At 49.6% G+C, this 27,755-nt stretch overlaps 1 protein-coding gene across 2 annotated transcripts; it reads right to left on the reverse strand.

Annotated features, from left to right (window-relative positions):
* Positions 1-16,805: 16,805 nt before the first annotated feature.
* On the reverse strand, positions 16,806-27,036 carry BATF3 (basic leucine zipper ATF-like transcription factor 3; the record flags this gene model as incomplete). Of its 2 annotated transcripts, none has more annotated exons than XM_080941901.1 (3): positions 16,806-16,988; positions 24,549-24,653; positions 26,968-27,036. In XM_080941901.1, the coding sequence occupies 3 exons, from the start codon at positions 27,034-27,036 to the stop codon at positions 16,806-16,808; spliced, it is 357 nt and encodes a 118-aa protein (XP_080798027.1). The 2 variants fall into 2 exon arrangements, with proteins under 2 accessions (XP_080798027.1, XP_080798026.1); XM_080941900.1 differs by having other exon boundaries at positions 24,549-24,680.
* Between the last annotated feature and the right edge of the window lie 719 nt (positions 27,037-27,755).

The following is a 27,755-nucleotide window of genomic DNA, read 5'->3' on the forward strand; positions in this document are numbered from 1 at the left end:
TGTCCCTTCAGACAGTGAGTGATGAACTGATGTTCACTCTCGGGGAGGTCACGTCCAGCAACAATAAGCTATCTGCTGAAAAGACCAGGAGAAACCATCTCACCCCCTTCATTTGCACTGAAATAACATCAGGCATGCAGTATAGTTTCCATGGGGCAGAACAGTGGTTCGCAAACAGAGCTCAGAGCCAAGGTTCGAAAAAAATGGGTCAAAAGGCTCCTGAAAAGTGAGCATGAACTTAAGGGACAAGTTTGTTTGTTTGTTTGTTTGTTTGTTTACTCTGCCTATTCTAGAAATAGTTTAAGGTTGTGTGCAACGTGCATAATGCAGCTGAATTCTTTTATTTATTTATTTATTTTTAAAGAAAAACACAAACCAAACTAGCTAGGTTGGTGGATTTGAAAGACCATCAGAGTTTAGAGGAAGCCTGAGCTACATATTAAGATGCACACACACACACACACACACACACACACACACACACACACACACACGCACACATATACACACACAAGCAAAGTAAAGTGGAAATGGAAAGAATGTGTTGTGACTAACCTTTGTTGTCAACTTAACTGGATTTGAAAGCACCTGGGAGACTCACCTCGAATGTCTCAGTGTTTCCAGAGGGTTTACTGAGAAGGGAGAAGACCCTCCCTCCTTAGGTTGCTTCAGTCCAGTTTTGTCAGGAGGAGAAAAACAACTCATACCGAATGTAAAACAGTGATTGGGAAATCCAGGCGTCCTCGGGATAAGATTCAGGAGGAAAGCCAGGCTGAAGGCAGGGTTGTAGCTGGCAGGCAAAGTTCACAGAAGGGTCAAGTGGACCCGTTGCTTCTTTCAGAAGCAATGCCCTGAGTTGTTTGATGTTAGTGGTCTCTGGAGCAATCACATTATCCCCCATCTTGCTACCACCCTTGTCCTTACAGACTGCTTGTGGCCATCAGTCCTTTGGCCACACATCCCTCCCACATGGGCAGACAGTCCACCCCACTTGAGCCTTTAACGTAATTCTGTCAGCTTACCTAGATTGAGACTTGCCTAGGAGATCAGGGAGGCACTGGTGAATGTTTCTGGCGAGCTTGCAGAGGTCCTGAAGGCTAAGAGGCCCTTAGCATCTTGGCAGGGGTACAGAGCAGTAGGCAGGAATGGTGGCAGCAATTGTTTGAGAGCTCACACCTCAAAGTGCAAATGGGGAACTGAGTGAATGGGGTTGTCAAAGCCCTCCAGGGACACATTTCCCACAGCAAAGCGATAGTTCCTAAGCCCCCCACCCCAGCAACAGCACCACAAACTAGGGATGAAGAGTTCAAATACTTACTCAAACCACATGCATCTTGTGAACAACTTTTCCTTGCACAAGCCCTCACTGCCTAAGCTACTTGCGCCTGGCCAACGTGGATGGAACCTTTCGAACTGAGTCACAACACACCTTTCTTCCATTTAGGTTTTCCTCTCATGTACTTTGCTCACAGCAATTACAAGAGTAACTAATGTATCCACCACCCCCCTAAAAATATCAAAGGGATTGGAGAAATGGGGCAGAGGTTAGGAGCACCTACTCTTGCAGAAGACCTGAGATCAATTCCTAGGACCTGCATGGCTAAATTCACAATGATGCATAACCTGAGTTCCATGATCCACTTGGTAAACAAACACACGCGTGAGAGCAAACCACTCATACACATAAAATAAAATTGATAAATCTTAAAAGCAAAAAGTGTGTTGCAATTAATGGTAGATACTTAGTTGGTATGGTTAGGACCCCCAAACACTGCAAAAGAATAAATATGTGATCAACAAATACAAAACACAAAATTTCACATTCAAGGATTCAGGGACTTTATGCTCTTTGAAATGGCTAATGTTCGGTCACATGAACTCTGTGTCAGTCACTGAGAAGGTCCACGTTCGGATGCCAGGAAGGAGGAAGGTCAAGGGAGACTGTGGGGTTGAAGGGATTTCGAAGATAAATATTTTGTCAGCAGGGAGGCCACAGACAGGCAGATGCTGGCAGGAACTTAAGCACAAGATAGCACATACAAGACACACAGGCAGGCACAGGCACACGTATAGACCAGGACGCAGGCCCCACAGAGGTAGGCACGCAGCGCTATGGGCCGTCTCAGGCAGAAGCTCCTGACCTTGAGGCCACATTTGTATAGACTCACATAAAAGGCATTTTGTCAAAAGATATATATTACAGACACTACGTTATTGTTTACTAGTATCGGTCATTTGTGCAGACTAATAGTCTCCTCCAGTGTCCAGTGTTTGCTCTGTTTTAGCTGATGTATTCTGGATATCTCTGTCAGTACCATGCTGTCTAAACATGCTGGCCCTTACCACTTCCTGTTCCTAACAGCTCAGCTCTTCATGTGTATGTAATGTGAGCATGCATGCGTGTATATGTGTAATGTGTATAAGCATGTGAATGTGTGTATAATGTATACATGTATGTGTGTGCATGAGTGTGTGTGTGTGATATGTGTATGCATGTGAGTGTAGTGTATGCATGCATGTCTGTGTGATGTGTGCATGCATACGTGTAATGCATGTATGGATTGTATAATGCATGCATATATATATATATATATGCAGATGCCTGTGTGTGTGAATGTGTGTGCATGTGTGTTTCAGACTGGCTCTTCTGTTTCTTAAGAAGGTTTCAAATTCTCTATATAGTGGAGGATGACCTTGAATGTCTGACCCTCCTGTTTCTACTTCCCAAGTGCTAGGATTATAGTCATGTGCTCTATGACTAGTTTATGCAGTACTGAGGATTGAACCGAGGATTGTGCATGCTAGAAAAGTTTTCTACCCACTGGGAAAGCCCCTCTCCAGTTCTTTACACATAAATTCCTTTTATTATTGTGGTGGTTTGAATAAGAGCTCATATATTCACATGCTTAGTAACCAGGGAGGGGCACCATTTTGGGAAGATTAGGAGGTGTGGCCTTGTGGAGATGTGTCACTGAGAGTGGGCTCTGAGGTTTCAAAAGCCCATGGCAGACTTAGAGACTCTCATGTTTTCTCTCTCTTGACTATGACTCCAACACCATGCAAGCCTCCATGTTCCCAACCATGATAACAATAGACTAATCCTCAGAAACTCTAAGCAAGCGCCCAGTCAAATGCTTCCTTTTAGAACAGTCACCTTGGCTATGATGTCTCTTCATAACAACAGAACAGTGACCAAGGCAGCAATTAAAACCATGCAAGCCTAATACTATTAGTATCTGAATTTTTTCTTCAGTTTTTTCTGAAATAGCATCTCTTTGTGTAGCCCTGGCTGTCCTGGAACTCTCGGAGATCCACCCACCTGCCTCTGCCTCTCTAGGGCTGGCATTAAACACTGTACCAGCACACCCAGCTTAGTACTTGAATTTAACAGATGGAGTCATAAAAGAACAGATCTGTTTCTTGGTTTTTTTTTTTTTTTTTTAAGATTTATTTATTTATTTAATGTATATGGATACACTGTTGCTATCTTCAGACACACCAGAAGAGGGCATCAGATCCCATTACAGACAGTCATTAACCACCAAGTGGTTACTGGGAATTGAACTCAGGACGTTTGGAAGAACAACCAGTGTTCTTAACCGCTGGGCCATCTCTCCAGTCCCAAGAACAGATATGTTAAGCAACTTTGCCAAGGTGTGGGGAGCTGAGATTTGAATGCTGCTGGTTTGGCTGTCCTTCTGCCCTTCGATGCTGTCACATGACAGCTTCTGGCCAAGGCTGGAAACTTTTTACCATTCCAGGGACAAAGTCCTGTCATTGAACAGGAATGTCCTTCTAGCCAAACTGCCACCACCACCAGGTGTCCTGCTGGATCATCACAGCTTACCCGGTTGACTACCTTCTCTCATAGAAGGAGCGGTAGGGAGGTCATAGGACCCTCACCTGAGTATCCAGCCACTCCCACCTCCCAGGTGAAAGCAATTCTGCCCTATTTGTGCATGGTCTTGGGGGAGGGAAGAAGGGCGGGAGGGGAGGTCCATTTGTGAAGCTGTGGGGAAGCCATCGTCTCTGCAGAGTGCTTCAGTGTCCCTTGCCACTGCCTGGAAGGAAACCTTGTAACCAGTCTTAGCTATTTTGTGGGGTTTTTTCCTCATCCTTATGGCTCCATTTCAACCCCTAACACTAGATAGCAGAGAAAGGAAGAGAGAGTGAGCTCTGGGTCTAAGTTCTTGCTTTTGTTGTTTCTTCTTTTTTGTAGCTTCTCTTTGCTACTTTGTATATTCTTTTTCTCACTCTTTACCCCCCTCTCATTTTACTCTCTCACTAGATGGGAGAGAAAGAAGGATAAAGGGGAGGAGACCAGAGAGAGAAAGAGAATCCCAGAATCTAATTTCTTTCTTCTTTGAGCATAATTATTAACAAGCTCTGCCTCTCAAGGCCCTAGCATTTATAGACCCTCTGAAAAATTCCCAGAATTCCAAACATCACACAATCATAGAAACTACCTACAGCTGGCAAAAAACATGCTTCTGCTAGAGCATTCGGAAATCACAGTCAGCTGCTGCAAGGCAGCCCCATGTCCCCACACATGAGATTAAAACAGAAACATATTCTTATAATATTTCTGAGTTTTTAAAAAAGAAACCAAAATTCCAGAATCCTCACTACAAAACCTAATAAACTCTTTGGTTCCCTAGTGAACTTTAGCCAAAATAGCATTTCACGTTATTGTTGGGGTCTGAGGAAGGGGAAAGAATTTTAGCAACACTCACACAGCCACATCCTGGTCTCTCCTCTTTGGGGGCTTCCAGTGGCACCTTGTGCTCAGCTCAGCAACTCACTGATACGGACAATTCCAGGGAACACCCATAGTGGATGGTGTAGCCAGGTAGCTGAATGTGCCCGCTCCATGGTTGGTGTAGAGCTCAGCTATTCACAGCAATAATCATCTGAAGATAGGCCTGTTGCAGGCATTCTGTGGGCATTATCCCATCTACCTCGGACAGTGACTGAGCAAGGCCTCACTTTTACAGGAGGGCACAGAGACACTGAACACTCAGCCAACCCTCTTCTGATGTTCTGGCCAATTTGGATGAAAGTCTTACTTCAGGCAAAGATGGTTGTTTCCTGGTTGTCTTCCTATCTACTCCCAGGACAAAGAGCATATGAAGTTCTTTGTAGAATGGACGCCAGTGACACACTCTGACTTCAAAGCTATGAGTGTTAGTAACCAGCCTCTTCACTGGAAAAGTAGGACAGAAGAACTAATTGGGAAGAAAGTCCCTGGTTATCCTGGTGAGCATCAGAGGGCAACTTAACATGGCCTAGAGTCATCAGAGGGAGTCTCAAGTGAGGGATCATGTGGGTCACTTTGGCCTCTTGTTCTGTCTGGGAAGATTGTCTGGATCGTGGAATGCGGTGGGAGGGCCCGGACTGAGCTGGTGACCTGGGATACATACTAAGTACAGGAGCCTTGGAGTGAGCCAGGAAGCTAGCCTGCAAGCAGTTCCTCCATGCATTTTGCTTCTGGCAGGGGTTTCTGCCCTGACTTCCCCCAGTGACAGACTCTGGCTTGAAAGTGTAAACTAAATTAACCCTTTCCTCCCTACGTTGCTTTTGGGATGTTTAAACACAGCCACAGAGCAGAAACCAGCTGGTTCTCTATTCCCACCATTTCCAGACTCCACATATACATAAAGCAGGACCCTCCGGACCCTTTAGGAAAGTTACCCCAGAAAGCTTACGGGAGGCTGAGCACCTCCCCATGCAAATAGGGCAGTGTAGTGCAGGCTGGTTGCTAGGGCCATTTGTGTTCTCTCATACCCAAACTGAACCCAAACACTGGCAGGAAACCCCCTTGCTCGAACCTCATGCCTGCCCTGATGACCCAGGAGGAAACCACAAAGCTATTTACTGAGCAGCATTCAAATCCAGCGTGTCCCTTGTGCACATATTAAGCTGCATGTGCCCTTTGCTGGTCCAGCAGCAGTGAGTGACCAGAGGCAGGCCATTACCAGGTATCCTCTCAGTGTGTGTGTGTGTGGCCTTGGAACTTATGTCTCTGGGCTTGGATTCAGGACTGGGGGAGATGCCATTAGTCTAGATGGTGCAGAAACAGGACAGTTTAGTGATGAGGCCAAAGTTTAGCTTTGGGAACTCTAGGAGGGAGCTGGTGTGTAAGCAAATGGCCTCTCATGTGCTCCCTGTCCTCCCCGTGTAGATGGGTGCACACTGAAGGAGAGATAGAAACACCTAGGGAAGAAATGCTATGCAAGTGATTCACTTCTCAAAATTCAAATTGCCAGGGAGTGAGGCCTGGGGAGGGGCTCCGACTGTGAGAGAACATTTGCTGCTCAGGCACAGGCACCCAAGTTCAGGTCTCAGAACCCAGGTGAGACGCCTGCTAAGTTCAGTCCTGGAACTGTCCTCTGGCTCTTCATGCATTCCATGGCACAAGTGCATACTCCCGCCGATCACCAATCAATCAACCAATCAATCAATCATCAATCAATCATTTTTTTAAACAAGGTGTCAGACTAGACAGCTGGCTCAGCAGCTAAGAGCATTTACTGTTCTCACAGAGGATCTGCCTTTAATTCCCAGCACCCATCTTAGGTGGACAGCCTCTCCTGGCTTCTGTAGACACCAGCACATATGTGTTACACATACACACATGCAGTCACTCACACTTACACATAAAACTCACTTCTAAAAGTGGGAGGTGTCTGCACAAGCCTGTGACCCTAGTATTATGGAGTATGGGAAGGAGGTTGCTGGGTCTTTCTGGCCAACAGCTTAGTTCCAGTTTCAGTGAAAGACCTTGCCACAAGAAAGTGAGAGTGATAGAGCATACACACACTCAGGCACGCACATATATGTTCACACACATGAATATACACATGCACACATGTTCACATGCACATGCATGTACACACACCCATGTGTACATGTACACACATGTTAACACACACATGCATGCATGCATGCATTTTTAAAAGCCTGTTAAAACCTGGCATGGTGCCTTGAATCCCAGCACTGACAGCGACTCATTCAGTCTTGCTCATTCTGTTTGACATGTGACTTGGTCTCATTTATATTGTTCCCCACTTGTCGGAGTCTTTCTCAGTACAACTGAGGACTGTTCTTGTGGAACTGTCAGGGGACAAGGTCTCATAAGACTCCTGTGGGCTTTGGGGGTTCTGGGATAGGTGGGCATTTCTAAGTGGCAGGCTCTTCTCTTGGCCTCAGGGCCCAGAACCTCCGTCTACCGACATTCATCCCTTTAGTCGCCTACCGTCTGCTTTCTTCTCTGATCTCCAGATAAGCAGCTAGGAGCAGAGGTTAGAACCAGATCAGAAGGGCTTAGTTTGGCCAGGCTGTTTGGCTTCCATGACTGTAATTATTAAGAAGAAGGAGGAGAGGTCTGGGGAGATGGCTCAGTGGGTAAGAACACTTGCTACTCTTGCAGGGGACCCAGGTTTCATTCCCCACACGCCTTTGACAGTTCACGATCCACGGTGACCTCAGTTGCAGGGCATGTGATGCTCTCTTCTGACCTCGATGAACACCAGGCATGCATGCGTGTATTTACATGTAACATACAGGTAAGTTTTAAAAATCTTTCTTGTTTGCTTGGTTTTTGATACAAGGTCTTACTATGTAGCTCTGTTTGTCCCAGAACTCACCACGTAGTACAGGCTGGGCCCGAACTCACAGAGAAGCCTCTGCCCTGCCTCCCAAGTGCTGGGATTGATGGGGTGCACTGCTACACCTAACTTAGGGGGGAAAAAAGGTCTTAGAAAAATGAAAGGAGCCATTTTACAGGGGGAAGAACCCTTTCCATCTAGATGTCAGACAGGCTCTGCAGAGCGTCTGCATCCCATTCCTGGGCTACCTGGCTGTGACCGGTGGTCACCAAAGACACTGCCTCCAGCTCACTGGGTGAGAAAATATAAAAGTCTGTGTTTTAAGAACTGAAACTCTCTAGGTATAGGAGAAAGTGGCAAGCTGATTGGGCCTCTGAGCAAATGGTTCTAAAGAAGGACGAGAGCGAAGGAAAGGAATTAGACAAATGCTCAAAGCCAAGCTCAGGAGCATTGGTGAGCAGAGACTAATAAACGGGGAAGGGAACTTAAGAGGGACACGGAGGAGCTAGCAACCCTGAGGAGCTGTCACCATAGGAAGGACAGGCCTGTGCGTCCAAAGAAGCAGAAGGAGAGAGGGAGCCCAAGTGGGAGGAGCTTCTGGTTCCAGGACAAGTGTGCAGTCCTGGGAGAACTCAATGTTGTCACACCAAGGGACTGGGACAAAAAAGAGGAAGAAGAAATGGCCAGACTCCATCCTCACTCCACCCTCCAGCCTCACAGTGCTGCCTCCCACAAATCCAGCCCATAGGGGTGTGACAGGAGAGGGTGAAAAGTGAATCTGGTCAGTGTGGGCCTACAAGCAAGTGAGATCAGCCAGAACGTGTGCCGAGCACTCTGGGAAGCCCTGTGGTGACTGAATCTGTGAAAACCTCAGTCCCTGCGTCCCAGGTCCTTGCAAACAGAGTGTGAACCGGGGAAGCGGGATCAGGGAACCCGGGGTGCCTTCTGGAGGGTCCTATGGCTGTGACATACTGGGGTTCACCCCCTCTAGGTTCACACTGGGCTCCAACCCATGCAGTCAGGAGTGTGTGGGCCAAGGCCAGTCTGACGAAGGTCCTGGAACTGGCCAGCATCTTGGAGTTAGCCCTGGTGCTCCCCTGTTCCAGAGAACCTATAGGATGCCAAGAGTCAACCAGAGAGGGACTTTCTCAAACGTTCTTTTCACCACGGGGAGGTACAGTCAAAAAGAAAGAACGATGTATTCATTTCCAGAGAGCAGTGTCTTGGCAGAGCTGTGGGAGTCCAGCTCACTGCCCTCCCCCCCACCAACACACACTCAGTTCCTGATAACCAGAGACGAAACCTGAACAGCAAAAGGGAAGTCTCTAGGCTCCTACAGGGCATCAAGTCCTGTTTCTAGATGGTTTCGGTTCTTAAAGACACAGACTTCCATATGTTCTCACCTAACATAAGGAAGAGCCGGAGACAGAGCCTTCAGTGACCACCAACCACGTACATCTGCACGGCCCAGAGGTGAGATGGAGACCCACCGCAGGAGCTGCCTGAAATCCCCGTTGTGAATAGTCTCATCATTCTCAGTCATGTAAAGACTTGGTCTGGACAAGCGCACAAGTTTACAGTCAGCTCAGGGCTCTATTTGCTTCTGTTTACTCTCCTAATCTCTCCAAATAATGGCTTTCACTGGACACGGGAAGGCTCAAACACACACTCTTCGGGTCACTTGCAGGGTGACCTCCTAAGGATGCCACCCTCTTTGTAGTGCTCCCGGAGCATCTGTGGACCCTCTTGCTACCTTCAAAGCGTTTGCTCACAAATAGAAATTCTGTTTTGGTGTTTGTGATTGTGATAGGACAGGGGAAAAAAAAAACAGAAGGTGAAGCAGAAACTAACAGGAGGGGATGCTGGGAAGATGAAGATGGGAAGATGGGCCAGAACAGGAAGGTGGGGGCACAGGAGGTGGCTTGCACAGCACTTGCCACAGAAACATGAAACTCACAGAAAATGCCAAGTGGCTCACCTAAAACTCCAGCCCAAGTAGGCGCGGGATCTACAGAGCAGATGGGGCTCACTCCACAGCAGTGGGTTCTGGTTCCGACTGAGAGACTCCGCCTCAGAGAATGAGGTGAAAGACCCGTGGAAGATATTCCCAAACATCATCCCTGGTCTCCACATGTACGTGCATAAACATGCAAAAGCACATACATATACACACACTAGAGCACATGGAGACTGAAGAAAAAGCACACTAATAGGAACGACAGGAAACATTTCTGCACGTACTTCCTTTAGGCCCAAGAGGTTCTCTCATTGGGGAGAACTTAGGGACTGCGGGAGCTTGCATATCAGGGTCCCGACACTGGTGCATCTGTTTGTCTGGCCGAGCAATGACAAGAGGAGACAAACTGTGCCTGACCAGCAGAGTCCAGGGTTGGCGAGCACACCTGATCAGATCAGTCACAAACGTAGGAAGCTCTGGAGAAAGAGTAACTTGGCCTGAGACAGAGATGCCCCAAGTGTGCTGAGAGAACAAGAGGAGGAAGAGGAGAGCAAGTGCGTCCAGCAGAGTCTCTGCCTCTTCAGAACGTCTTCAAGCATCAAAACACAGCCTGGCTCTCTGGGTATCTCTGAGACCAGGGAACTAAATTATCTTTCAGAAACACTGAGATCATTAAACATTAAAAAGAAAACAGAAAACAAGCTCTAAGACCAAAAGGACAGCCAGCATAGTGCTTGCTGGGAAGCCTGAGGGTCTGCGGTGGACAGAACCCATGTATGTCTGTTTGTTTTTAAAGGCAGGCTTGGGGACACATATCTATAACCACAAATGTACATAGTCAGAGACAAGTGGACCCCTCAGAGCTCACTGGCCAGCCAGCCGAGCTCCAACCCAGTGAGAGACCCTGTCACATAAAACAAGGGGAATGGCTTTTAAAGGCATCCACTGTTGACCTCTGGCTTACACATGCACGCACACACACACATACACACACACACACACACACACACACACACACACACACCAAAACCAATGATGGTAATAATAAAACTCCATCTGGAAGTACTCAGTATTAGGGTACTTCATACTACTTCCATCTGGCATTCGCTAAGCCCAGAGTTCTGCCCCCAAGATTTTCGAGGTGGAGGCCTAAGGGTCAGAAGTTCAAGGTCATTTTCATTCTTTCCATTTTAAAAAAGCAATATTCTTTAAAATTCAAAACCATTTATTGGAAGTTGGCAGGATGGCTCAGCGGTTAAGAGCACCAACCGCTCTTCCAGGCGTGCTGAGTTCAAATCCCAGCAACCACATGGTGGCTCACAACCATCTGTAATGAGATCTAATGCCCTCTTCTGGTGTGTCTGAAGATAGCTACAGTGTACTCATATAAATAAAATAAATAAGGTAAATTTTTTTTTAAATTAGTGATTTTTGTTTGCTGCCTGTGGGTTTGTCCCCTGGCCTGGATACCTATGAGTCACTTGCGTGCAGCGCTGTGGAGAGGGCATTTGATCCCCTGGACCTGGCATCGTGGGTTTTGTGAGACCCCCATGTGGGTGCTGGGAATCCAACCCTAGTCCCCTGGAAGAAAGCCATTGCCCTTAACTGCAGAATCTTCCTCCAGCCCTAAGCTCATTTTCGACTATGTGGTGAATTCAAGACCAGTTTGGGCGACATGAGGGCTCTAACAACTCACTGATTAGTAATTAAAGGGCAAGCAAATCTTGGATTTTTAAGTCCTAAATGAAATGACCAAATTCTACAGTTTGTATTGATTAGAGACCATTACAGTTAGGGGGAACCAAGACATTGTATCCAATTCAAAAGAGCCTCGGCAGAGAGAAGGAGTTCCGCAGCCCTGCAAGGCATATTCACAGGTCCACACTGTGGTAACGAATGTGCAAACTATAGAAACCGGTCTGGGGAGGAAGGCAGGACACAGCTGCAAGAATTACTTTCCTTTGTCTTAAATCTAGAATTGACAGTGTTCTTGCCTAGGTCAGAGATCCCGAGACTACGCTACCTGCGGTGTGTTCTCTGGGCACATCTGCTCAAATTTCTCATTTGTTTTAGATGTTGTTTGGTTTTGAAACTGGGCCTTCTGTACCCCAGGCTGGCCTCAAACTACATCAGAGAATAATTTTGAGCCTCTGATCCTTTCATCTTCACCCCTAGGATCACACTGCTACTTCTCCTGGTTTATGTGGTGCTGGGGATTGAAGCCACGGCTACGTGCACACTACACAGTGTCCAAATGAGTTACATCCTCACTCCTTTTAAACTTGAGACAGGATCTCACTTTGTAGCCTCAAACTCACAACAATCCACCTGCCTCTGCCTCCCAATTGCTCGGATTAAAGGTGTATGCTGCCATACCTGGATCACTTGGCACTTCCTGTAGCCCAGACTGACCTCATGTCAATCTTCCTGACTTGGCCTCCCACGTTCTGGGATACCTCCGCACCAGCCTCTGCTTCTGTTCTTTGCTCTGAGGATACCAGCCACCCCTGCCATTCTCAAACTGCTTTCTCTCAATTTCAAAAAGTACCAACCAGTCCACCGTGCTTGCAGTGAGTTTGTAACGTCTGTGATGCTCTGAAAGGTACTTTTGGGCTCTGCTGCTGGTCCAGAAGAAGCATTTCTGAACAAACTCCATGGGATCTGGGGTGTTCTGCTTTCTAGAAGACCTCCCTATCTAAGGCCTTGTCGGCCCTAAAGCTGGAGGATTGGGCTTAGAGCACAGCGGAACAGCGACACACTGCTCTGGAAGGCAGACAAGGAGCAGGGGCATCGCAGGCACATCTTTGACATTCCACAGTGCCAACACTGGGCTCTCCCTCATGCCTTTCCTCAGGGCTGTGGCGTCAGAATTCTGAGCCTTGGGTCTGATCTGTGATGATGTTTCTAGTCTTCTTAGAAATTCTGGACTAGAAAATGTCATGCTGGCACACCCATGAGTACAGGTGAGTGCTCTCAAGGGACAAGTGTGCCCCAAGAGCAGCCAGGACTCGAGATAGGAGCTCATCAAGGAAGTCCCAGAAACCTATCACTGGCTATAGAGAGACTTTTGGTAAGGGTCAGAAATGATGATGGTGACAGTGACAGGAAGCTGGAAGCCACGCTCCACTCTGTTGTCCCAATGGATAGAGAAATATTTCTATTTTCTAGTAGCTGTGACCAAGTACCTGGCAAGAAGCAACTTAAGGGAGAAGGGTTCATTTTGGCTCAGTTTAAGAAGGGACAAGGGCCCTACTGGATGGCTTAATGGGTTAAGGAGCTTGCTGCCAAACTTGCTGATCTGAGTTTAATCCTTGGGTTTCACATGGTAGAAGGAGAGACACCCCCCCATCTCCACAAGCTGTCTTCTAACTTCCACATATCTACAGGGACATGTATGTGCCCCTCCATCCACAAAGTAATAAATGAGTGTAAGTTTTAAAATGTAAAAAATAAATAAATAAATAAAAGGAGAGACTGGCTCAGCGGTTAAGAACACTGACTGTTCTTCCAGAGGTCCTGAGTTCAATTCCCAGCAACCGCACGGTGGCTCCCAACCATCTGTAACAAGATCTGATGTCCTCTTCTGGTATGTCTGAAGACAGCACCAGCGTACTCAGACATAAAATAAATCTTTTTATTTATTTTTTTTAAACTTAAGAACAACAGCAACAACAAAAAGGCCATGGCCCTTCATGTCTGCTAAGGGATGTCACGGAAGGAGGGGCAGCCGGCCACATTTCCGCAGCACGAGGAAGCAGCGAGGAATGCTGGTACTCAGCCTGCCTTCTCCTTTTCCTTCAGCCTGGGACCCCAGCCCATCAGATCATGCTGCCATATTTAAGGTGGTTCCTCTGCTCAGCTAATTCCATCTAGAAAGCCCCTCACCCACACGGACAGGTTTGTTTCCCAGGTGATTCTAGACCCTGTCACATGGGCTATACTAAAGTGTCACAGTGCTGGTTTCTGTCAGGACAGTCCTGAGAAGTTGCTGCCTCTAAGCACCTGCTTAGTAGTGAGACTCTGGTCTTGATGGCTCACACTTCAAGTTGGGCTGTATTTCTGAGGGTTCTGCTTCAGTAGCATGGCTGTCCTCTCTGGGGGCAGGGGGCTCCCCAGGTTCAGAACCCTTGATCACCACTATCTCCCTCTGCCTTTCCCCCTCCTTCCTGTCCTCCTCCCTTAAAAGCCTTCCTGTTAGGGATGGACAACCCCAGCAGGACCTCCTGCCGGAGGAGGGAAGGCAGGCATACTGGTGAGTAAAGCTTGCTCCTTTCTCTTAGCCGTAGCTAGGGCCAACCCAACAGTCTCCTGTCAGGAAGTACACCCCAGGGCTGCAGAGAAAGGCCCTATGTTGGGAAAAAGAAGGGGCTTTCAAGCCTTTCACTTTCCTCTCTGTCATTGCTCTTAAAGTTTCAGGGTAAAACGATGGCCCAGTGCAGCCCCGAAACAGCCAAGCTGTTCAAGGCAGGTCTTCTGCAAAGTGCTGCAGGATTTCGGACAGGAAGTTGTGTGGCTGCGTGGGCGTGAGGACCCACTTCCTCCCTCTCTTGACACTTTCTATGCTTTGGGGACCTTGCTCAGCAACCTCTCCTCCCCCAGCAGACCCTCCTGAGGCCTCATACATACACAGCCTCTGCCACAGCCACAGTGAAGACAGCAGGGTGAATCCCATCCCGGCCACTGGTCCCATCCCTAGGCCCTCCTAGGCATGTGACCACTTCTGACACCACACAGGACTTTTGCTTCTTCAGAGTAGAAGCACTTACAGTGTCTGGTTTTCGGAATACCTGTCCTACCCTGCTTTCTCAGAGGAGGCTTGACGCCAGCACCTTGTCTATCCTTGGTTCCCTGTCTCCCAAAGCATGGTTTCTAGGTAACAAGCAGGGGCGGTCTGTGCACCTGCAGCTGGGGGGGAGGGTCTCTCAGAAGCTAATTTGAATAGAGTTAGTGATAGTAGACAGAGCAATTTGTGTATTGGAACTAAGTGGGTGGACCCAGGATGTTTAGGAAACAACCAATAGAATCTGCAGATCCTGGGGCTCCGAATCTACTCCTCACAGAAGGGTTATCCTTAGTGCCTGCCAACATTCTGCTACAAGATGTCAGATTCAGACTCCAGTAGTAGGAGCCTGTCCTGATCTGCTGCTCGGCCCAACTCTAAGAACTCTCGAACTAATGCCCCCTCTCCTGGTCCCTGAGACCCTTCACCTACAAACTGAAGGGCAGAAGACACGACTTTAACACCTCACAGACTTAAAATGCAGTAGCCTGTGGCTCTCCCAGCAGACATAAACCTGGTCTTCCAACATCAGTCTCCGTAAGCCTCAGAGAGGAACTGTGCAATTTTAGTCCTTGCAAATTAAGAGACCAGGAAGAGGGGTGCCTTTCAAGACAGGGGAGCTTGCAGGAGGAGTCAATATCAAGCTCTTTGTCCAGGAAGGTCTATGATCTATTCTTTCTTCCTCTTGCTTTTTCTCCTTCTCTCCTACTTTGTTAGCATGTGCGTGGTATGTGTGTACATGTTCATATGCACCAGCACGTGCATTTCATGCACACGGAAGGCAGAGGTCAACACCGGAAGTCCTCCTCCACTACCTACACCCCTTTTTTCTTCTTTCACCCTCTACCATGTCTTCCAGACAGGGTTTTCCACTAAACCCAGGACTCACCATTGAGCCAGACCACTGGCCTGCTAGCTCCACCTCCCTCTCAGCAGTGCTGAGGCTGCCATGTGCCCCAAGGGTACCTGGCTTTTCCCATTTACTGGGATGATGGGGGTTGGCCTGAGGTCCTGCATGACAAGCACTTCAGGGGCTGTGTGATCTCACCAGCATAACCTCTTTCTCTTCCCTTTTCTTCTTACAAAGTCCTTTCCTTTCTGTCCCCATTCTTGTTCCCTTTATAAGAAGGTCCTGTCTAGCTAAGCAGTGATGGTGCACACTTTAACCCCAGCACTCAGGAGGCAGAGGCAGGAGGATCTCTGTGAGTTTGAGGTCAGCCTGGTGTGCAGAGTCAGTTCCAGAACAGCTGGGGCTACACGAAGAACCCCTGTCTCAAACAATAACAACAACAACAACACAAAAACCAAAACAAACAAGAAACAAAAACAACAAAAAAGATGGCTCCAAGTTCCACAACATTGAGAGTCCAGGGAAAATGTGAGGAGGGCAAAGGCTGGTCTCCGGGGCTGCTCTCAGCTTTACTTGGCATGCTGCTGTGTCTGCAAGAATGGGCACTGGGAAAGAGAAGAACCTGATTTTTCTCTTCACCCACTGGTGCTGTGCTGATGGGTGAGCAAACAGTTGGGAGGCCCAACCAGAAACAACATTCTTAGGGCTAGAGAATCGGCCCAGCAGTTAAAAGCACTGGCTGCTCTTGCCAAGGACCTGAGTTTGGTTCCCAGAACCCACGTGCTGGCTCACAAGCATAACTCCAGGGGATCCGACTTCTTCTGACGTGTAGGGACTCCTGTTATTAACGTGTTCCAGGGCTGGTTTCTGGATGTGCACAGACACATACTCCGGCATACACATAAAATATAAATATTCTCTTAAAAAGAAGAAAAGAAAGACATTCCACCAGTGTGGTGTGATCCCAGCACTTAGAAGGCAAAGGCAGGGGGATTTCTGTGAGTCCCAGCCAGGGCTACAGAGTAAGGTCTTGTCTTGGAGATAGACAGACAGTCAACAATTCTATGGCTGGAATGAGGTAAGCCATACCAGACAGAAGACTGGGTAATGTGAACAGGTATGAGCCACAGCCAGCTTGCTCTCTGAGACTAACTGGGTCAAAGGCTTCTTGGGAGCCTCGGTGGCAAAGGAAATCCCACAGTGTTGAGCTCTGCCGCTTCCCATCAACTATGGATGAATACAAGAGCCTACAGTAGAATGACCTACCCAGATGAGGAACTCTGTGAGCCCTCCATTCCAAGATGGACAAAGGAAACATGGTAACTACCTTTATTTTCCAAATTCTAGACGAAAAGATCCTGTGTAAGAACAGGACAGGCTAGCTGCCAAAGTGAGGGAGGACCAACTCAAAGGCCGTCTCGCTGAGGCTTCTGGATCCGCTGTGCTGGGGCCGGAAGTCGGGTGCCCCAGCGTGCAATGCTGAGCCCAGGCTAGCCCAGAGGTCCCTGGAGAGGCACAGCCACATGTACCCCTGGACACAGGTGTGTAGGGAAACTCCTGAGTGTGCAAACCAACATTCCGAGCCAGATGAAGGAGGAGTGGGCTGAGGTGTCATCGTGGCAAACAGCTGGCCACGGGGTCTGGTCGAATCTGCACAAAGTTCATAGGGCACAGCAGCAGCGGGCACATCTTCTCGTGCTCCCTCAGGGTCTCATTCAGGTGCCGCAGCTCCTCCTTCAGCTTCGCAATCTCCCTTCGCAGCACAGAGTTCTCCTGCTCCAGGCTCTCATGCTCCTGTTCGAGAGAGAGCACAGGGGGGGGGGGGGGCTGGAGAGACGGCTCGGCGGTTAAGAGCACTGACTGCTCTTCCACAGGTCCTGAGTTCAATTCCAAGCAAACACGTGGTGGCTCACAACCATCTGTAACGGGATCCGAGGCCCTCTTCTGGTGTGTCTGAAGAGAGAGCTACAGTGCGCTCACATACATAAATAAATCTTTAAAAAGAGAGACAGAGGACAGGCGGAGGCAGGTGCGGAGGTGTACGGGAGGTAGAGGCAAGAGGACCAAGTATTCAAGGCCAGCCTGGGCTACACCAGACTCTTCAGATCTGTCTTTCCACAAGAAACTGTCCTTTCTGAATCAACACCACTGAAGTATAATGGACATAAAACGTGTCTATATTAAGCGTCTGTGATCCAGGGCCCTGCGGCAGAAGCAAGGGCCTGTGCTCACACACAGAACATCTCCATCACTCCAAAGTAGTGTCTCCTGTTCATCTGCATCAGCCCTCCTCCCCAACATCGACCTGCTTTTGGAAGGGTTCTGGTGGGCTCAAGCCATCCCAACACCTGGAGCAGTACCCAGAAAGGCCTTTGGCTGCCCCAGCAATGCAGATACATGCCATCTCTTTTTCCTACGGCATCAGGCTATAGAGGCTCAGAAGTGAAGATCAAAGAGCTTCTTTGTCATCTCCCCAGACCGTTAGGCCTGCCTCACACATCCATCTCAGGTTGGGCTCCTCATCTTCAAGGGACAGTTCCTGCCATATCTGCAACACTCCGTCCTCTCTGCGCTGAGAACGCCTCTCCTACACATCCGCCCCTTGAGCTGGACTCTACATGATGAAGCCACACAGGAAAAATTCAGTATTCAGTACCTTGTAACCTCAGTTCTTGAAATGATAGGTAACAGTCTCATCCCTCCTGCTCAGAAGTTCCCTGAGCCTACATGTATCAAGCACTCTGAGTTCCTGTACCAGGACGACTAACCCCTCCGGCCTACTGATCACTACGTGTAACATGCTCCAAGTTGCGGTTCACTGAGAAATGTTACTTGCAGCATGCAGTGTGTGGCTCTTGGGAGCACGCAGGGGGCTGAAGCAGGGATCATCCTCCTTGCAGAAAGCTGAGCTCCAAGTGCGTGAGCTGCCCCAGGACAGGACTTCCCCGACCACTGAATCCTACTTGGTTCCTTTCTGGGTCGCTACCACATCACCTCATGCATACGAGCTGTCGCAGAACTTACATCATCCAGTAGCTTGGTAAACAGTCTTCCTCTTCATCCAAGCCACTGGTAAAATCTACAGCACGTCAGCACAGCACTGGTGAACCTCTCCACACCGAGAATGCCTGAATCTTGCTGAGCTGTTGTTTCCAGTCATGCTTAGCCTGATTTGTTCGATCAGACCGTGACTCAAACACACCGGCATTTCCTGAGCTGAGGACCCAGCCTCGTTTTCCATCACACCTTCTCTATTACTAATCAGTTTTAATAAACGTAACTGAAGAAGTCTGGCCTTTCTGCCCCACTGAGACATCCTCATCCTCAACTTGGCCTGTGCAATTCTCCTCAACCTGACTGATGTTTGTGCTTTTCTCTGTGAGCTTAGCATGACTCACCACCTCCAGCAAAGCTTCCCTCATCACAGCACATACAGGTCTCTCCTTCCTTGTTCTGAGTTCCATTCAGATGTACACTATTGGATCTCACACGAGTAACTTCTCTCCCCAGAACAAACATGGAGAGCCCCAGGACCTTCTACCGCTCTCTCTTCAGGACCAGCTCACATGGTCCAACTCTTGTGTTTTCTCCTCATCTCTAAGACCCTTTCTTCCTTTCAGGGACCCAAGAGGGACTGCAGAGAGCAGCCATCTCAGGAAGGCCACTCCAGAATTCTGTCCAAGGCAGCAGCCTCCTTCCCTCCTTCCTGCAGGCTGATCCGGATCCATCTGGCCTCACTGGTACAACGACCCTATTCTGTCTTGTTACCCTGGCAGCTCACCTACTGTTCCTGTGACCCCCCTCTACACCGACCAGCTCAAGTCCCACTGTTCCAATCTGGTGTCCTGTACCTGTGCATGAGACAGATGACAGAGAGTCCTAGGAAGCTCCATCACTGTCACCGGGTTCCATGCCCCACACCACCTTTCTACAGTTCCTGAGTCTGCAGGAAGATGCCCAGGGCTTCTGAGCCTTGTCTCTGGCACCCACGAGGGATGCTCAGTCTGGCTCCACCCTGAGGGGCCGCGCTTTTCTCAGACCACTGCTCTGAACGTCTTCAGGATTGTCTGGCACCTGCCACCTCCTGAGGGTTTGGTCTCAGCTCTCCCAAGTCTCCTTCCACACACATTCGTTGTGCAAAACAAAGGATTTCATCATGATGTGTGGCCTGTACTTTGCTCTTATCTATGACTCCCCTCCCCCACCCACCTTCATTCCACATGCCTGTCCTGTAGTCCCTTCCTCTTGCCCACAGGGACTTTCTTTCCTGGAATTTACGTTTTATTCTTAAGTCGGCTAAGGGACTTTTACTGAACTGGTAGAGTAGGGGAAAAATTAAGAAAAAAAAAAAAGAAGCAGTAAAAACATCCAGGTGGGACTAATATTATAAAGAAGAGGCCCTGGGAAGGGGTGGAGGAGGCCACAGAACATACACAAGTATACATATATGATTATTGTATATACTATATATGTGTGATAGTATATATGTAATATATTATATTGCATATATGTGTATACATATATACTTCATATATAAAATAATATATATATGCCAAATAGGCCTCAGAAGCTAAGTAGCTTGGGCTAGGAATGGGGTTTGGTGGGTAGTATGTTTTCTTAGCTTGCACAAAGCCCTGGGTTCATTCCCCAGCACCACATATAACTGAAGAGGTAGAGACCAGAAGATCAGAAGTTCAAGGTCAACCTCAGCTACATACAAAATCTGATGCCAGTCTGGGCCACACAGACTCTGTCTTAGAAGAACTTGGTGCTATCAGGTGCAGTCGACCCTCTGACCTCCACACACATGTCACAGCATGCAGGCACTCAAGTACCCACAGCCGATAAATGTGGATGCAATGAAGCAGCAATTGTCTGAGGATGCGTCACTGTAGGTGACCTTGTATCTAGTGGACAAACCTGGGTACCCTGCTCAGCAGGGCCCAACCCAACACCCACCCAATGCACGCAGTAAAGGAAGCTGAATGCCAATCATGCTGCGACTGGGAAGTCTTGTCCTGGGGTTTCTAGGTCAGGGTCTTTGAGGCAGAGGACACAAAGGTAGTGACGAGCAGGGGTAAACCGGGCTTCAGGAGAACATGGTCACAAGTGAGACAGCAAGCTCAGAGAGGCATGGAGACTCAGGACCCCGTCCCCAGTGTCAGGGTGAACCCCAACTCTCATGCATCACCGATTTCTCCACCTTTTGGCATAATGGGCCCTAGATTTCCCCCACAGTAGTTACCAGAATCGAGATATTCTACGAAGGCTGTTACAAACAGACAAGACAGTGTCACCTGCCAGAGCTTCCCTGTGTCATATTAAGTTTCTAAACCGCGTGTGTCCTTCCCCAGTGTCCTCTGCGAAGGAGCAGTGCCAACGGCTCCATGCCAACACTTACCACAATCACACCGCTTAAGTCTGTTGTCAGCTCGTGGTGACATTTAAGGCTTACAGGGCTGCCGATATTCTCACCCTTGTCTGACTCAAAATCCTTTCTCAGTCTGACATCTTGGGTGTGTCTGGTCAAATCTGACCCACTTCTAAGCCACACTCACTGTGGCACAGCCGATTTCCAGCCTAACCTTTGCTGCTGTCTTGGAATGTACACTCAGCCTAATGCACACTGCCCAGAGAAACGCAGCCCGGCGTCCTTTGCGAAGCTCGAACACTGAGGGGGAGGGACATGTCTCATCAATCACCACATCTCTCAGCAACTGTGACCTTCAGGGAAATTCCTAGTAGCCAGTCGGCTTAATCCAGTTCTCAGCTTGGACCATTCTATCTTGAGGGACAGGCATATTGGGCTTTGGTTGTGGACAACCAGGAGGAGGGAAGGAGCCAAGGAACTCATGAAAGTGGGAGGCCAAGGTATGCTGAACTCATGGATGACCAGAGTGAGTGAGGGGCAGGGAAGAAGGGGCCGTTTTGAACAGTCTTGTTCCAAACACTCCCCTCTTTGTGGTGTTCTAGAAGAGAAACACACAACAGAGTTTCTGCGATTTTCAGGATTCTGTTCTGCATTCTGGGAGAGAGGAGAGGACAAGGGTCCTCCGCTCACAGCATCAGACAGTCACAGTTAACAGGTGTGAGGTTTCCACTCACAGTGTCCTTTCCTCAATTTAGATGTGGCCTGGGAGTCCCACAGGTCCCCTGGGCCTTCCAGCATGATCTACAGGAATGTGCTAAGTGTCCTGCACCCTACTGGATCTCAGTGACAATACTGTGTATCCCACTTTCCACCAAATGTGCTAAGTGTCCTGCACCCCACTGGATCTCAGTGACAATACTGTGTATCCCACTTTCCACCAGACTCCCACCTCCACAATGCAGAGCTAGTCAAAGAGTGTCCAACTCAACGTTAAACCAAAACTCCCCAGAGCTGAGGCTCCTATGGAAGGAGGCTGGGGGCGGGTACCAAATGGGAATTCCCCACAGGGTGCCTTTCGTCCAAGTCTTTCTGCTCTTTCATCTTCCTAAGACAGTTTCTTACTCTCCCATGCGCCCTGTGACCAGTGACCCTGAATGTAGCTACTGAGTAAAACCAGGTCCACAGCTTTGTGGCTCCTGTGCAGATGTAGCCCCTGTCCTGTCCCACCTGACACACCTGATGAGGTGGTTTTCCTGACCTGTGTCCCTAGCCCCAGCGGGGAAGAGGGGACTGGCTGCAGATTAATTTCCCTTCTTCTGGAAAGGGTCCGGCCTTGTCGAAGACACTTGGTTATGTCTGTACACGTGACCACTCAGGACATACAAATGACAACACACCTGATTTGGACTAGGAGATTCTTGAGGGGTGGCTGTCCAGAGGGCACGCATGATCAGGGCTAGACATTAACTAGGAGCCCTTGGTCTCCTGAGGAGGTTACTTGGCAAGACAAAGCCAGAAACAAAATGGCATTAGGAACAAGAAGACCTTTCCAGATGCCCATCTGGAGAGCCCGGCCTCCAGACCTCAGCCCCCTGCCTTCAGCAGAGACTGACCCAGTGCCTACCAGGCTGTGAGTTCCTAACGCCGAGTCTCGGCTCCCCAGGGTGTGTACGTTCTAAATGTGGTCCAACTGCAGTGTTCACATACCTTCCCCCTCTCCTAACAACTGAATATCTGAGCTGAATCCCCTGACTAGCTTTGGGGAAACATCCATGACAAGAGAACAGGAGAGTACTGTACAGCAGGAGGGAAATCTTAACTCTGCACACCAACCTGTGAACAGTTAAGAACAGAAACGGCTCCCACCTCTCTCCAGTCCTGGCTGTGTGATCGTGTGGGTTTTGAATGTGGCTCAAGCACAGCAGAATCCTGGGCTAAGTAGCAGAGCCGAATGTGCCCCACCCCCACCCCCAACTGGCTGGCCTGAAAACTTGGTCCCCAAAACAGTAATATCAGGAGGGAGGACCTCAGAGAGATGAGTCACAGATGTTCTGCTGCCATTGATTGATGGATGGGTTACAATGGGGGTGACTATTTGTGGAAGTGAGTTCTCTGATTCACTTGATGTCTGTCCAACCTGCCACCAGCATGTATGTAACTACAGAGCACAAAACCCTCACTAGGTGCTGAGCGGATGTGGCTCCGTATTTTGAGACTTTTAAGCCCCCAGAACCCCAAGCCAAATAAAGTCTTCTTTATCAATTACCCAATCTGTGGTGTTCGGTATTAGAGAAAACAGAGTCAGATACAGGCTCCTGATTTGAGAGATAAGAAAGGTGGCTACGCGCCATTAGCTACCACTTGAGAAGAGAAAGTCCAGGGTGAAGAGACCACATTCAGCCTTCGAAAGTGCATCCTGCAACAGAGCCCCGGGGACATGCAAACAGGTACTGGGCATGCCCAGAAGTAATGAGGGATTGTTAAGTGCAGATGTCAGGACAAGCTAACAGAGAAATATCCCAGGCAATGTGAAAAAGCAGCGTGTGTCACACCTTAATCTACACCAACATTTAAGAAGGGCGGGGGGAGGGGAAGGGGAGGAGGGGGAGAAGAGGAAAGAAGCGGGAGGGAAGAAGGGAGAAGAGGAGGGGAAGGATAGCAGAGAAATTGGTGGTAGGTACCAGTCATTAGCACACAGCAGGCTGAGGCCAGATTGAGACTGAGGCTAGGCTGGGTTATACAGTAACAAAGCCAGAGGTCAGACAGGCTTGGAAGCAGGCAGGCATGGGACCTTAACTGAGACTTTTACATCTGATCCACAGGCACAAGGCAGAGAGTGGGAGAGCTAAGTGGGAATGCTGTGTGGGCTTTGGAAACCTCAAAGGCAGTGACACACTTCCTCCAAAGAGGCCATGCCTCCTAATCCTTCCCAAACAATTCCACCAGATTCCACAGGAGCATTCTATGAGCCCATAGGGGCAATTTTCTTTCAAACCACCACCTGAAGGATGAGGCAAGAATCTGAGAAGGAATTGAAAGCATGAAGAGCTTTTTTGTTTAGCTTCTTCAATTTTTAGTTTTGGTTGGGAGAGGGTCTCATGTAGGCCAGGCTAGCCTTAAACTTACTATGTAGCCAAAAATAGCTTGAACTCCTGACCTTCGCAAGTACCTCCTAACCTAGATTCTTTTATTTATTTATTCTTTTTTCTTTTTTTAAAGACAGAGTTTCACTATGAAGCCCTGATTGGCCTGGAACTCACTATGTAGACCAGGCTGGCTTCAAACTCAGTTTTGCTTGCCTCTCTGCCTCCGGAGTGCTGGTATTAAAGGCATGTGCCATAACTCTCAGTAATTTTTTCCTGTCTTTTCTTTTTTCCTTTTTTTTTTTTTTTTTTTTGAAACCATACCTCACGTAGCCAAGGCTATCCTGAAAGTCATTATAGAGACAAAGTTGACCTTGAACTTCTGATTCTCTCCCTCAAACACCTGCGTGCTAAAATTGCAGGCATGTTCCACCGTGGTTTATTTGTGTGGTGCCGAGACTCAAACCTTGAGTATCTTTGTGCATATTAAGAAGCCACTGAACTGCTCCCCCAGAACTTTACTTATTATTAGTAGTATTGTTACTGTTGTTTCTTTAGACAGTTTCTCTGTAGTTCAGACCAACCTCGGACTAGGTATTCTCCTGCCTCCACCTCCCTGTTTGCTGTGCTGTGGGTGTCCCCACATCCAGCTTTTGTTTGAGTGAGAGAAAGTTAAGCGTGGGAAGAACCCCGGGGCTGGGTGAGAAGAACCCAGGGGGCTGTGGCTGAGAGAGAGCCAGTTTAAACAGAGGCAAAGCAGGAAGCTGGGAAGACCCAGAAGGATCAGACTCAAAGGACTGGCTGGCGCAGAGAACAGCGATGTCATCACTGCTCCCTCCTGGGGCAGAGGATGGCTGTCCCTGTGGCTGTACTGTGGTCCTGCCCTGGCCATAGACTCACCTCATGGAGCTTGTCAGCCTTCTGGGTCTGCTTCTTCCGACTCCTCTGAGCTGCAACCCGGTTTTTCTCTCTCCTTCGAACCTTCCTGTCATCATCCTTGGGGCTCTGGGGATGACATGTGGTGAGGTGAGACTCTCAGCCTCTCGCTTTGCTCACTGAGCTACACGACCGTTTCATCTGCTGCCATGGGCAGTGTCTCCTGCAGCCCCCGTGAGCTACTGAGAGCCTTTGTTAAGAGGCACCCGTTCTGTACTGGGGCTTTGCTATATATTAATCTCCACCCCCATCCTGAAAGATATATAGAAAGCCTGTCACTTTAAAACGAGGAATAAGAGGTCTGGGTGTAGCTCAGTGGCGCCATGTACGTGAGGGATACGTGAGGCCCTGCATTCCATACCCAGGACCACAAAAGATAAAAATACTAAGAGACAACGAGGAATAAGAAACTCAGGTTAGGGAAGTTCTCCAGGTATTATGGCCAGCATGAGGGTGAGCGGGAAGTGGAACTCAGGTCTGCTGGTCCCCAAACCCACAGTCACAAACCTCTGCCCCACAGGGCTTCTGCCTGGAAGAGCATTACTGTCACTGCTTATCCGAGAGTGAGAAATACCGGGGTGTGTGCTCTCTAGAACTTGCTGTGCACAGAATACCACACGCCGGCAAGTTCTTCTGAAACCACATACCAACCCTAATTATGCAGCTACTGCGTGCAGCCACACGGCTCTGCCAGCACATGGAAAACTCTGGAATGCTAATGGCGACATGCACTCTTGAACGGCGCTTGGCTGACATTTTCTTTTCAGGGGCCAGGGGTTATTCCAAATGCAAACCTGTGGTGTGTCTTGAGAGTTCTTAACCAAATATCCACAAATTCTTCATGAGGCAGCATGAAGCAGGCAGGCAGAAAACACGCGCTTGCCACAGTGAGAGCTTACTCGGTGGAAAGCGTTTACTTCCCAGAACTTCGTGAGACACCACCAGGGGAGGGAAAAAATGTCCTTCAAGATTGAGTCCAAAGGGTGTTGAGATGGGGAGGGGACTGAGTGATAGGTTCTTGCTAGGCTCTGTGAGGCTCAGGTGTAAACCCAAGCCACAGTAAAACTCAGAGGTTGGTGTGCAAACTCAGGGCTTCAGCCAAGAATCGCCAGCATAGGCAAGAAGAGACAGCAGACCCACCGCCGGGGGTGGTATGGAGACTGCATTAAACACGGGTGTCAAAACATGTCTTCCAGAAGTCCTTGTCCTCTCTTCCTCCCCCTCTTCTTCTTTAACAGTATCATGTAGTCCAGGTTAGTCCTGAACTCTCGACCTTCCCTTTCCTCCCTAGCTCTGGGATGGTATTCCTCTATCACTACACCCAAAAAGTCTTGATAAACATTCATGGGGCATCCAAGGGGGCATGCCATATAAACAACGTAACTTCAGCTTTACACCCCCACAGACCCTATTATAAACACGATCCACCCACTCTCCCAATGTTTATAATAACTAAGATCCATCCCTGTACTCAGAACTCTGCTCAGCACTGGGGACAGCTGCCCCCAGCAGCGGTCAGTCAGGCTGACCTGAGATTTGACCTCACTGGATCACCAATAGTGTTTGTCAGGAAATAATGCCTCTTTAGTCTCCAAAGTCAACAAGTCTTGGGGCAAGGGGCAGCATGTCTCCTGTCCTCTGGGAGCTGTCACTGTAAACTGGACCTGTCACCTGTTACACAGATGATCACTCCTTCCCACTCGGCAGAAATGTCACATGGAGACACAAATCATCCATCACTCACATAACATGTGCAAACAACCTCAGGAGATACTATAGAGTTCATCTTATAGATGGAGAAACTGAGGCTAGGCTAGTCAAAGTACAAAGCTACTCCAACTACTTGGCTCAGGCTTCCAGGGTCACCCTGGGAGTGTGTGTGGAGGGGTGACTAAGAAGATAAGACCCGGTCTGTTGATAAAACAACCAGGTGGCCAAGAAGTGTTCCAAGAGTTCTCTCTATTTAGTCTCAGCTTCTGTGACTGCGGCTTTGAAAGTTGGGAACAGCAGAGGGGGCTGATCATATCGGGGAGAGGAGTTTCCACCCGTGCTGGGGGTGGAGTCTGCCCACTAGAGACACAACCCCACACCCGCAGGCTGACCGGTCCGATGTTCCCCATGTGGATCTCAGCCAGTAGGTTGGATGCAGGGACGAACCGCCCCTTTGAGCTGAATTCATAGTTTCAGAGCTCCGGGCCCCCTCCCTCCAGCGCCCACAGGAGGCAAGGATGCAGCAGCCCCCAGCAGTGGGGACCCACGTGTCCGGCGCCCAGTCCGGAGGGGCTACAGCCTTCCCAGGCGCTCGAGGCACACGCCAGGGACTCACCTGGAGCTCTGGCCTCCCCCTCACCCTGTCACCGCACTCCGCCCCCGCGTCCATTACCTGCGGCTGGTTCTCAGGCGCCGCCACGCTCCTTTGTAGCACGCTGCCCGCGGGGGGCCCTTGCGACATGCCGCGCGCTCGCCACACGGGGCGCCCTGAACGCGGGGCTCTGCTACCCACGCTCCTCCCGCATCCCCCGCACCTGCCGCCCCGCCCCGCCCCGCCCCGCCCCGCTGCTTCCCGCTCTCCCGGCTCCGCGGTGCCCTCCTCCCCACCCCGCGTCCAGTCCCCGCTGGTCCCCGCCCCCTGCTCCCTCCCTCCCACTCCCGCTCCCCCCCTCCCCGCTTCTTCCTCTCCCCGCCCTCTCGCCGCACCTCGGGGTCCAGGATCCCACCCAAGTCGCTGCTTTCCGCTAAGGGCCCCCGCTCTTCGTGGAAGTCACGTGGCAGCACCGAAGCCCACCCACGGGGGAGACCCCTGGTGGGTGGAGACGGGGTGCTGGCGCGGCTCCGCCTTGGACGGTCCTCCGGCCGCTCCCGGGAAGTTCGGATGAGGTGGCTTCACGGTCCCTTCGCGGCCTCCCCTCTGCGCCCCAGCGTGGGTCACTGGCGATAGGAGGATTTCTTTCGGGCGGGCGAGGCGGCACCTGGACCGAAGACGCCTGTGGGCAGGGACAGCGGCGGAGACCCTCCGTGCCACCTGGGCAGCGGGAGCCTCAGGGCTTTCCCACCACAGAGTGTTCTGGTCCCGTGGGAGGAAGGGGAAGAGGTTGGGGGGGGGTGTGGAATTCTGATGGGGGTTGGGGGGGGGCGGCAAAAGGAGGTTGTGAACTGAAACCATGAAAGGTA

Source organism: Micromys minutus, assembly GCF_963924665.1.
Source record: "Micromys minutus genome assembly, chromosome: 1".
In the NCBI taxonomy this organism is placed as follows: Eukaryota; Metazoa; Chordata; class Mammalia; order Rodentia; family Muridae; genus Micromys; species Micromys minutus.